The sequence below is a fragment of the Alligator mississippiensis genome, chromosome 3 (assembly GCF_030867095.1).
Source record: "Alligator mississippiensis isolate rAllMis1 chromosome 3, rAllMis1, whole genome shotgun sequence".
NCBI lineage: Eukaryota > Metazoa > Chordata > Crocodylia > Alligatoridae > Alligator > Alligator mississippiensis.
Genome location: NC_081826.1, coordinates 111,378,892 through 111,391,700, shown reverse-complemented (window position 1 = coordinate 111,391,700; position 12,809 = coordinate 111,378,892). Strand labels below are relative to the sequence as shown.

General features: G+C 44.9%; 1 protein-coding gene across 1 annotated transcript; it reads right to left on the bottom strand.

The window, feature by feature from the left end:
• Positions 1–359: 359 nt before the first annotated feature.
• LOC106737374 (tigger transposable element-derived protein 1) lies at positions 360–1,046 on the bottom strand. Its single transcript, XM_014606616.1, has one exon. It carries the CDS (start codon positions 1,044–1,046, stop codon positions 360–362), a length of 687 nt encoding a protein of 228 aa, XP_014462102.1.
• Between the last annotated feature and the right edge of the window lie 11,763 nt (positions 1,047–12,809).

Genomic DNA, 12,809 nt, shown 5'->3' with positions numbered 1-12,809 from the left:
TTGGGATCAGCCTTGGTTGAGAGGTTGGAGGATGGAGGTGGTATTGGGGGGAAGAAAGATGACTTCCACGTCATTATGTGCAAACCGGAGTGCCTCAGGGTGGCAAGGAGCATTGTCTATGATCAGCAACACTTTAAAGTCAATTCATTTCTCTTCGAGATACCACTTGACCTCCAGAATGAAACACTTGTGGAACCAATCCAGAAATAATGCTGCCGTTACCCAAGCCTTTTTATTTGATTGCCAGAACACAGGCAGGAGATTTTTGCTCTTGCCTTTTAGGGCATGAGGATTTGCAGTGCTGTACAGCAAGCCCGGTTTTATTAAATGTCCAGCCACATTGCCACAAAACAACACAGTCACATGGTCTTAGCTACTTTGAAGCCAGGGGCTTGTCTTTTTGATTTTGAAATGTAAGTGCGGTTGGGCATTTTTTTCCAGAAGAGGCCAGTCTCATCAGCATTAAAAACTTGTTCTGAAAGATAGCCCTTTTCTTCTATGATTTTCTTTAATTGTTTGGGGTAGACTTTTGCTGCCTGTTCATTGGCAGATGCAGCTTCACCAGTAGTCTGCATGTTTTTGAGGTTGAAGCAGTTCCTAAAACTGTTAAGCCAACCTTGGCTGGCTTTGAATTCCTTCTCATCAGAAGGCTGTCCCTCTTCGGTGGGAGGTTTGAACGGTGCATACAGGCTAAGAGCCTTTTCTCGCAATGTGTTGCCACCGACAGGCACATGTTTACGGTTCATGTCTTCCAGCCACAAGGTTAATGCCTTTTCAATATTCACTAAAGTCTTATCACGCACTTGACTTGTCACCTTAGCAGTTACTGGAGCACTTGATGCCACAGCTTGATGAATTTCTCTCTCTCGAATCTTGATGGCATGGATGCTAGACTCGTTGCAGCCATATTTATGCACCACGTTGGAGACTGACATACCATCTCTCAATAAGTCCAACACAGCCAGTTTTTCTGCTAGCATTGGAACAGATAGCTGTTTCTTCAGTTGAGCACCAGATGAAGTAGTTGGATTGCGTTTAGGGGCCATGTTGTATGAAAAGTGCGTATCTTTAAACACTAGAACCACACTCAGTGAGGCGAGATGCTCACACTATGAGAGGTGGGAACTCATTAAGTGGAATGGAGGGCAGAATCGCCCGCACTATTTAAATCATTTTTCTCTTTTTTTTTTTTTTTTTGTTGCCGAGCATGTATAGTTGAATTAGCATAAGTTAAATGTGCGTATGATGTGACTCCACTGTATTCCTTTTGGGAGAGGGGGTTGCCATCTTAGAACCAGAAAAAAACCAAATCATACACTAGAGTCAAACACCTACCATAACATATTTTAATTTTATTACAAAACGTTTTGTCATTATTTGTGTATGCATACTGCATATAGAGGTGACTGCACAATAACTCAAGAATAAATTCTTAGTTTTGTATATTGGGGGTGGTGTATGGTAGGGTGTGCAGATGCATGCATGTGGTAGGTGTGTATGTGGTATGTGAGGGTGGGTATGCGGTATGTGGTGGGTGTATGTTATGTATGTGGTGGGTGTGTGGTGGAGGGGTGTGTGTGTGGTAGAATGTATGGCTTGTGGGGGGGGGCATAGTGTATGCTGGGGGCTTGTGTATACATGGGGGTTGGGGGCAGAGTGTGGGTGTGAGGGGACCCCCCCACACTCCCCCCATGTTGCAGCAGCAGGCAGGGTGCTCAGGGTGCAAGCACCCAGTGGGGCACAACTCAGGCCAGCATTGCACATTGCAGCAAGGGGTGCAGCCTCCGCATGGTTTCCTGTATTGCCAGCACTCCCTGCCACTCATACATAGTCCCTGAACTCACTGGGCACAGGGGGGAAGCCCCACATGCTGGAGCCAGGTGCCTTCCCTGCTGGGGCTGCGCATCACAGGAGAGAAGCTCTGCATACTGGAGCTAACTGCCTTCCCCACTGAGGCTGTGTGACAGGAGGGAAGCCCCAGGTGCCTTCCCCTGAGGGGTGGGGAAGGCAGTCAGCTCCAGCCTGAGGCTTGTCTCTGGTGTTGTGCAGCCCCAGCAGGGAAGGCACCTGGCTCCAGCACATGGGGCTTTCCTTCCTGTGCCTGGTGAGTGCAGGGGGTGTGCATGAGTGGCAGGGAGAGTGGATAACACAGGTAGCACTAGGAAGGCTGTGCCCCATGCTGCAATGTACAGCTGTGGCCAGAGCTGTGCCCCACTGGACACCTGTGTCCTGAGCGCCCCACCTGCTGCTGCTGCCATTGCCTGTCAGGACTGAGCACCGTGGGGGCAGTGTGGGAGGATCCCCACACCCCCCACTCTTTCTCATACCCACATGCTGCCCAACCCAGCTCCATGCTCCTGCCACCCCCTACCCCCCCGGGTGTGGGATCCACGCTGCCACTAGCCACAGCTCCTATCTCCATGCTCCCTCCCAGCTGCATCCCCACCCCAGCTGCTTCTGCAACTACTGGCCAGAGCAAGCAGGAGACCAGGGAAGTGGGGCAGGTCCCCTGTGGCTGCAGAAGTGGCAGCAGCAGACCTACATGGAAGCTGCATGCTGGCTGGCTTCTGTCCACAAGGGAGGGAACCAGACAATAGAGTATTTTTTGGGGGGAATGCATGTGGGCACCTCACTCCCACCCTTGTGGGTGGAAGGGGTGGGTGAGGCCCCAAGGGCTGGATGCAAGTGCTTGGTGGCCTGGATCCAGTCCATGAGCCATATTTTTTCCACCCCTGATATAGATATAGTTCTATTAGTGAATTTTTGTGAAGAATAGATTAGAGCAGTTAAGAATACCATCAAGATGCATTCCTAAGTTTTATACAGGTTAAATTCCCATTTAAATGGCTATTGGAAGTAGGAGGTAAAACCTTGGGCTAGATTCTACTCCACCATTTATGCACATAAGTGGACTTGGGCCACTGCCATCCTGTTGCCATCCTATTCCACCCTGACTGCCTTCCTATAAAACCCTGCATACAAAACCCTTAATACAAAAGGTGGCCCTTCTTCTCCTTCCTGATTTTTGTGACTCAGTCTTGTGATGGTGTGCTATAAAACTTGATTCATTAATAGATTTTTTTCTGTGTGTTGAACATGGTAGAATAGAATCACATTTAAGTGCTGGACTCCATTTAAACACTGAAATGGTGGAATAGGATCTGGCCCATTCTGTTTCAAAGTGAAAAGTACATCCAGTAATTTGTAATGAACATAATAGGTATAAATAATATGTAAATATTATATAATTAGGTTCTAATTTTTACAAGTCTAAGACAGCACACAACAGATGCTTAATTTATGTAATGACAACATGTGCCTTGTTACAGTTTGGTGTCTCTGTGTCATACACATTCAATTTCAAAACCTAACCTTTTAGAAATCATTTACTAGAGCTTAACTAATCTGCTTCTCCAGTAAAGCTTGCATAATATGCCTAAATATTGCTAATTCATCTTTGAAAAAATAAATTACACTTTTAAGCCAAACAATTAACCCCCAAATTTAAAATGCTGCTATATTTCAACATGCTACCAAAAAAAAAGAAAAAAAAAGGAGAAAAAAAAAAAGACTGTCCCTTCCACAGCTTTTGTCTTTCAAATCCATGGAAATTCACCAATCAAATTTTATCAATTTGCGTTCCCATTAATGCAGGACTGTTTCCAACAGTTCACTGTAAAATTAGGTGCATTTTTAAAAAAAATCTTGCCATAATAGCTATTCCTTGGGATATTCCCATGAAAGATGTACTAAAGCACACTTGTTGGTACATGAGTGCATATGTTGCACATGCACATGCAGGTACTCACTGTGCTGCTAGTTTGCACCAGGAGATCCTGGTGCCAAAAAACCTGCACCTGAAAAAAGCAGGATGATGCACATGGTGGCAGTGTGAGCTACCCGAAACAGCAGCTTGGCCAGCCAGAGCCATACTCCAGCTGCTAGCTAGGCTCTTCACATCTGGGTCACTGGTGCTGGAGCCCCAGGAGGCCCCCAGGATCAGGGCTAGCCCACAATTTTTTGGGGCCCCCTGCAAGGCATAGCTTTGGGGCCCTCTGATATGAAGAAGACATTGGTAGCGAGTGCTGAGGCAGTTTATGGTGTACTGGGACCCTGGCCAAGCACAAAAATGAAGACCCCCTCCCCCCGTGGGAGCTAGTCTTCAGGGGGGGAGGGACCCCTTCCCCTCCTAGTGCTGACAGGGCAGGCCAGGTGGACCCTGCCAGGCTGGGGGACACATGCCCACCTCTTCTCCCTGCTCCCCACCTCTGCTAAAGCCAAATATACACACACATGGTTGACAAGGTTCTTTGGATATCTGATATCTTTTATTAGACCAACTAAATAGTTGGGAACATTTTTCTAACAAGCCTTTGGGTTTAAAAACTATTGGGCAGGCTGAGGAAGCATCTGCAGTTGCTGTGCACTCTTCCTGGATGGAATGAATAGTAAAGGAAGCCAGAGGCCATTCTGCCTGCAAGCCAGTCAGTGAAAACATAAACTGAGTTATCGATGGGTGAAAGAATCAGTGGGTTTCATGGAATCAATCCTTAAACCGCTTGTTACCCAAAAAGCAAGTTTTGGCCAAGACACTACAGACTTTCTAAGAAAACTTAAAAACATAAACCACTACCCAGCAACACCCTCCTAGCCACCGTGGATGTTACCAGCTTATATACCAATGTAACACACTAGTACGGCATCCAAGCCTGCCTTAGGAGCAAGATGACAACTCCGAGTACAGATCCAAAGATACTACTGACCTTATATGCTTTGTTCTTACATACAACAATTTCATTTTTAATAACCAAGGCTTCCTCCAGACCATGGGCACAGCTATGGGCACCAAAATGGCTCCACAGTATGCCAACCCTTTTATGAGCCACCTGGAAGAAGAATTCCTCAAAGACTGCACCATCAAACCCTTGCTATACTAAGATATATCAATGATATCATCCTCTGGACTGAAAACCTGCAATTTCTGATTGAGTTCTATCAGAAATTCAGCAATCATCACCGTACCACCTGACTATCTCTTAAGTACTCCAGCACCAACATCTCTTTTTTAGACACGACAATCAGAATCCAGAATGGTAAAATACAGACCACCTTATACAAGAAACCCGCAGACCAACATACATATCTGCACGGAACCAGCAATCACCCTGAACATACTAAGAAACCTGTGATATACAGCCAAGCCCTCAGATCCCACCGAATTTACACTGAGAACACCTGGGATTGCCACCTTACAATTCTTAAAAAGGTTTTCACACAACAAGGACACTCTTCCAGACAGAGAGATGCACATTTGAAAAAGGTACCTGGGTACCGCGTGAAGAACTGCTGCAGTGCAGAAGGAAAACCCCCACGAATCACACACTGCTGGTTATGACATATCACCCCTTCCTCAAACCTAGATGGAAAATCCTGAAACAATTGCAACCCATACTAGAAGGAGACCCAATTCTTAAAGAGATCTTCCTAGATCCACCCATCCTAGCCTTCAAACAAACACTGAACCTCGCTAACCTCATCACCAGAAGCAAACTTCCTATGGCTCAAAACATACTGAATGGATCGAGACCATGTCACAAAAAGAAATGCAAAACCTGTCAACATATCTCCACCACCCCCACAATTACTACACCCCACAACAGAACCATCAGCACCCTGGATCTTACAGCTGCACCTCCAGGAATGTAATATATCTCATCCAATGCACCAAATGCCCTGATGGAAAATATGTAGGAGAGACCAAACAACAACTGCGCACCAGAATGAATGCACACCAGAAATCTATCAAAGCCAAGAATACCCAACTACCTGTGTGGGCACATTTTGAACAAGAAAACCACTCTCTCTCTCAGTATTATTCCTCAGAAGGAATTCACAAAACACTTTTCACAGACAAGCCTATGAACTTCACAATTGTCTTGTGATTTCCCAGTTGATTTAATAAAAGGTATTATTTTGGAACCAAGAGTTCTAGATTTTTGTATTTCTTCTCATCTCAGACCAACATGGCTATCAAGTACATCCCTGGATTAAACATAGATGTTGGATTTACGACACATTATAACCTGCTTGACATCTGACTCCCCAAGTACCTCTCCCACTTTTACCTAGTACATTCATCCCCCTTCTCCCTCCCCCTCCCCCCTAGTCTGTCTCTCACCCCCTGACTCCTCAATTTACATTTTCATTGACTGACTTTCTTCTATGCATAGCAACCTCTGGCTTCTTTACTATCCATTCCATCCAGGAAGAGTGCACACACCAACTGCAGATGCTCCCTCAGCCTGACCAAAGGTTTTTAAACCCAAAACCTTGCTAAGAAAAATCTTTCTAACTATTTAGTTGGTCTAATAAAAGATATCACATACACACAGACCCCCCCCCACACACAGACAGCCCTCCACCCTCTCTCCCCCCCCCACAGCTGCCCGTGACTCAGTCTTTTTCCCACCCCACCCCATTACACTCACATGGAGGGAGCTGCTGCCCAGCTGTCCCAAGCAGACCAGCAGATGTAGAGGGCTGGTCTGAGCTGAGCTGGGCCTGGTGGGAAGTGCCATGCCATGTCTCTGAGGGCAGGTGGCAGCCTAGGAGGGATAGCTCAGCTGCAGTTGGGGGACTAACATAAATTTGGGGGGGCTTTAGCACCACAGTCCACAAAGGCTCAGCATGGCATGGCATTCCTGGCCCAGCTTGTTCAGCCCCAACAGCCTTCCAGGTAAGGCAGGGCTCTCCCAGCCCACCTCGGCCCCTTCCACCTCAGGCGCTGGGCCACCCGGATCGCAGGCATGGCGTGGCTCTTCAGGCAAGACCCCAGTCCTGTCCTTCAGCCCCATTGGTGGAGAGGCCCTGCTTCCAACTGCTAGGGAAGCAAATGTGAAAGCCACAATTTTAAACTCGGTGCCCATTTTTGGCACCAAGTTTAAAACTGTGGCTTTCATTTCCCTGCTGGTGAGGATCCCAGGGCCCTGAATTGGTTGGGACCACTGGGCACATGCCTAGTTTGCCTGTGAATTAATGTGGGCTGATGAAGCTGGCAGCGGCATTGGCGGTGGGGGGGTGGGGAGGAGGTGTGGTGAGTGGCTGGCTACATGGGGCCCCTTGGCTGCAGGGCCCCCTGCAGCTGCAGGTTTCACAGGCATGGACGGGCCGGCCCTGCTCAGGATACCAGGGAAGGCTGCTGGAGGCAGCCCAGGTGCTGGCCCCAGCCTCATCTATCCCACCCAGGGTAATTTGCCATGTGCCAGTGTTCATGCAGTGATGTTCCTCAGAGACAAGTAGCAGCAGCACAGCTATATGCCACTGCTATTTGTCCCTGGGAAAATGCATATGTGCGCACGTCTTAATGTGCCCCATGTGTAAACCTTAAAGTAGATCCTTACAGAATCAAACTGGAGTATAATATGACTGGTTCAGAATTTGGAACTAATCTTAGATATCGATTCCCCTGAAATCTTTTGAGAATTTTTTATATAATTTGATATAACATTCTGCAGCTTGAATCTCCCCTCATATTGTTTTCAAAATTAAGTGTCAAATCTTGACCAATAGGGATTCTATACATTTTCAAAACTGGATAACTTCATTTAAAAAACTTACTGCAAAATAACCCAGAACCAATGTATGGTGGCCATCCCTTCAAAAATACCTTCAACTCTGAGATGCAATGGAAGGCACCAGATTCATAACATTCAGCAAGATATTGCTAAATGAAGTAAAATAGAACAGCTGAACAAATGTAATATCATTTTTTTCTTTACTGCAATTCTAAGATTTCACCATAACCAGTCTACATACAAGGTTAGGGAAAAACAAGTTCTGTGACATTTTTTCTTTCTGTAGATCTCTAAAAATTACTTGACAAGGTATGTTTTCAACTTCTGTTCTCTCTCTCTCCTCCTCCTGCCCAATACTTCCCTTTGTGAATGCATTTACATAGTTCATCTTAAACATACAGTATTCCCATATTTTACTGTAGGACTTGTTAAGTGCCCTACTATATTTATTGAAAAAGTGGAAGTTGCAAATCTTTAATAAAGCCATCTCATCTGCTAATGATTTGAGCTGAACAGGTCTTAGGACATGCAAACAAAGCCACTTCCTCTCTCCATTAATCAGGCTTAACTGTACAACACTTCTAATATCAGAATCTGACTATAATAACATACACATGGAAATAAACAAACATGCAGCTCTACTTTCAGATCTCCTTCATGAGTCAAAAAACACTGTAACATTTTTCTTTCTTTTTTTCTCTGAAAGTTATCTTTGAGATACAGATTCTCTTTCTCTTCAACAATTAAAAAACTATGCATACCTAAAAGATTGCACAAAATAAGGAATGTCTTCTGTTTTATGTGTTAGTGAAGACATCACCAATCTTAGAAGAAATACAGAATCCTGAATTTATATCCTAGCAGGAAAGAACTTATGAGTTCATCTGCATAGATGGACAATGGATCATCCAGAATTTAAACTTCACAAATATGTTAGTACAACTCTAATGTTATGAAGAATTAATAGATTTCCATTTAGTTTTTTTGTCACAATTTCTCCCCTAGAATACAAGAAAAATGCATTTGCATAGTTATACCATGTACGTGCGTATTCACAGTGTTTTGTTTTTTAAATAGAGGGTAATCACAAACTTCTTGCAGGGTAATTTAGAAAAATGCACTGTAATGTCATTTCTTCACAAATGCCATAAGCTCTGAGATGCAACTGCAAACCCCAAAATACCACAACCTATAATGTATTTCCCTACTGAGAAAAAGGAACACTAGGATTTGATCCTATATCTGTTATGAGCTATGAGGTATCACTTCCATATTTAAGTTCCATATTCATTTTTGTCAGTCGGTTTCACAACTTTTGTGTCACAAACAGTTTTGGGAAATCTACGGAGTATATTACTATACACTAAACAGAATTCCAGTTATGCCAGCCACAATTTATACAATCAAAGGGGATACTTGTTATAATAAACTCAGTAGAACAGAAGTGCTCAACCCCTGGCCCACAGTTCCTCATCACCCAAATTACAAGGTTCCCCATAGGGCCATGAACTCATGCATAACGTGGCACATGGCCTGATCCTGACATGTGGGGCTGGGCAGAAGTGGACTAGAGTCACATGTAGGACCAAATGGAGGCAGTGCAGGCACCTAGAGCCCTGATGCCAACACACAGGGCTGGTCAGAGGCAACATATGGTCCTTGGGGATCCAATCACAGTAAGCAAGGCCAGGCAGGGGCAGCGTGGTACAGATCCAGGTATGAAAGCCCAATCCTAAGATACAGTGATTCATCTGGCCCATAGACCAGTCCTGCACCATTCATTTGGCCCAAATCATGATCTGACAGGGAGGGAAGTACACAACAAATGGTTGCTCCTTAAGGACATGATCCTAAAAGCACAAGGGAAGTCCATTCCAGCCCATAGGAAAGGTAGCAAAAGGTCTGGGGGACCCCCTTGGCTCAATAGGGAACTCATGGACCTCCTAAATCTGAAAAGAGAAGCCTATAAGGGATGGAAGTCAGGAGCTACCATTAAGGAGGATTCTGTAGCACTGGCCTGCACCTGTAGGGAGTGGACCAGAAAAGCCAAGCCTGAAACTGAACTCAAATTGGCTACAGGACTCAAAGACAATAAAAAGTTCTTCTTCAAATATGTGGGAAGTCAGAAAAAAACAAGGGCAAATCAGACCCTTGCTGAACCAAATGGGGCAGCTGACAACCAACACCCAGGAAAAAGCTTATCTCCTCAACAATTACTTGTGTTGGTTTTCCACCAGCCCAAGGGGATCTCCCTGCACCCAAGGGTACTAAAAGAGTTGGCTAACTTCATAGCATGATGAATGGCAGGGATATTTGAGAACTTGTGGCACTCAGGAGAGGTTCCTGAAGATTGAAAGAGGGCCAATGGCCAATGTGGGGCCTATCTTCAAGAAAAGGAACTATAGGCCAATCAGTTTGATCTCAATCCCTGGAAAGGTTTTGGAAAAATCATCAAGGAAACCATCAACAACAGGCTAATGGAAGGCAATGTTCTAAGAGATAGCCAACATGGCTTCATTGTGGGTAGGTCTTGCCTGACCAACCTCATTTCCTCCTATGACAAGGTGATGCATTACCTGATCAAGGGAGAAGAGGTTGATATTATATACTTGGATTTCAAAAAAGCCTTTGCTATGGTGTCCTATGATGTCCTCCTGGTAAAATTGGGGAACTCTGGCCTTGATAACCTCACAGTTTAATGGCTGAGACACTGGCTCCATGGTCAGACCCAGAGAGCAATAGTCAATGGAACCGAGTCAATATGGCACATGGTGACCAGTGGCATCCCCCAGGGCTCAGTACTCGGACCACTACTCTTCAATATATTCATAAATTATCTGGATTCAGGTGTCTGGCTGGCTGAGTTTGCAAATGACACCAAATTATGGGGAAGTGTGATCACTCTAGAGGATAGGCTGGCAATTCAGGCCAACCTGGACAGGGTCGGAAGGTGAGCAGAAAAAAACCTGATGGCATTCAACATGGAGAAATGCAAGGTGCTCCACCTCAAGAGAAAAAGCCCACATCATACTTATTAGCTTGGCAGTGCTACACTCACTAACACCATGACCTAAAAAGTGGGTCATGATTTACCATAACATGAACATGAGCTACCAATGCAATGCTGCAGATGGCAAAGCAAATAAAACTCTGGCTTGCATCTACTGATGCATCTCAAGCAAGACCCAAGAAGTCATCCTCCCACTATATTTGACCTTGGTGAGACCACATCTGGAGTACTGCATCCAGTTCTGGACTCCACACTTTAAAAAGGATGTGGAGAAGCTCGAGAGAGTCCGTGGAAGAGCCATGAGCATGATTAGAGGTCAAGACAACAGGACTTATGAGGAGAGGCAGAGTGGCATGGGACTCCTCGGGAGAATGTCTGTTCACCCAGGCACCCCAAGGGAAGAAAAGGTCTAACAGCTGGAAGACTGTTTTAGACTGGACAAAAGGAAAAACTTCTTTACCATCCAAGTCTCCAGAGTCTGGAATAGACACCCCCCCAGAAGTGATGCAAACATCTACTCCGGATCCCTTTAAGAAATGCTTGGATGCTTATCTTGCTGGGGGCTGATGATCTTGCGAGGTTCCTTCCAGCCCTAATGTCTATGAAATCTATGAAATGGGGCCAAAAGGTTGAACACCACTGCAATAGAGTAACATTTCATAAAAACATCCCAATGATTGGCTATCTACCAAGTGTTCCAACACAGGGGTGCTCAACCCAGCCTGTGGGCCAACTCTGGCCCCTGGTGCTGTTGTCTGGCCTGCTGGGCTCCCCCTTGGTCACCAGGGAGTCCTGTTGGCTGTGGCCCTGAGTGGTAGTTTGGGTGCCCAGGGCATCCTGCTCCCTTATCCAAAAATGCAGCACTGGATGGAAGTGGTGTGGGACCCCTGATCCTGACACAGGCCTGAGCAGGTGGGACATGGTGGGGGCAGTGTGGTGCCCCAAGGCTGAGTTGGAGCAATGCAAGGACCCAGGCCCCAACCCAGCACACAAGGGCCATCTGAGTCCATATGAACCCTGATCTGGGCATGCAGAGTCTGATCTGGCCCATGGACCAGCCCCATATCACTAATCTGGCTCACACGACCAAAAGTTTGAACACCACGTACACCTACACATGTGCCCAACACCTGCTCCAATGCATTTTAAATAAATCACATTGGGATAGACTCAACTAATTGAGTCTGGTCGATTGAGGAGATTAATCGAGCCTGCTGGAGTGTTCTAATCAGAATGGTCTACCAGCCTTGGCATCATGTGTATTCAGCATGCCCACATTTCAAAATGGCAGAGAGGGCACTTCAAATAAAGCTCGTCAAACGAGCTTTAGTTAAAGCACCCCCTGCCAGCATTTTGAAGTGTGGGATGCTGAATATATGAAATGTTGCATGTGTTTTAATTATTAAGCCCCCCTCCGTCCCAAGAACATTTGTAAAGATGCCCCACTATTCCCACATATTAGTGTATAGCTCCTGCACCTGGTGCTGGAAAATCCCTGAAATAATAACAATGAAGCTGAGATGTTCAAAGCACTGTCTCTTGCACTGGCATGGACTGTATGACTTAACCAAGAATTCTTTTTCTTTCCACTTCGAACTTCTAGTACTTTTTAATGTATTGAAACAATATAATTAACAATATTACATTCTCAATTGTGAAATATTTAGTTTCAAGCTGAACTGTATCCTACAGAATTCACAAAAATCAATAAGACTATGCACAGTAAGGTGTTACCCCATTCTTTTAAGAATCAGGACCTTAATATGACAATTTACAAATTATTTATAGTATCTCATAATATAGATATCAATTTATTACAGAAAAGACATTTCTTTTAATTTTCATTGGTTTGTATGATCTTACTTTTAGAAAAGCCCCTTAAAAACAACTTTTTCTATATGTATATGTATAAAAAAGGCAGGGGATTATAAAATTATTTAAACAAATGCTTTTTTTCATGAGAAGAAAATGACAAAGAGTAGTTGCCTAAGTAGTTGCTACGACAGTATTTTTGTTTTTTTCTTTATTCATAGTTATTTTATGACCAGCAGGAGTTCTTGAAGAGAGAGAGAGAGAGAGAGAGAGTGTGTGTGTGTGTGTGTGTGTGTGTGTGTGTGTGTGTGTGTGTGAGAGAGAGAGAGAGAGAGAGAGAGAGAGAGAGAGAGAGAGAGAGAGAACACACACACACTGTTCAAGAACTTCTGCTGGTCATAAAATAACTATGA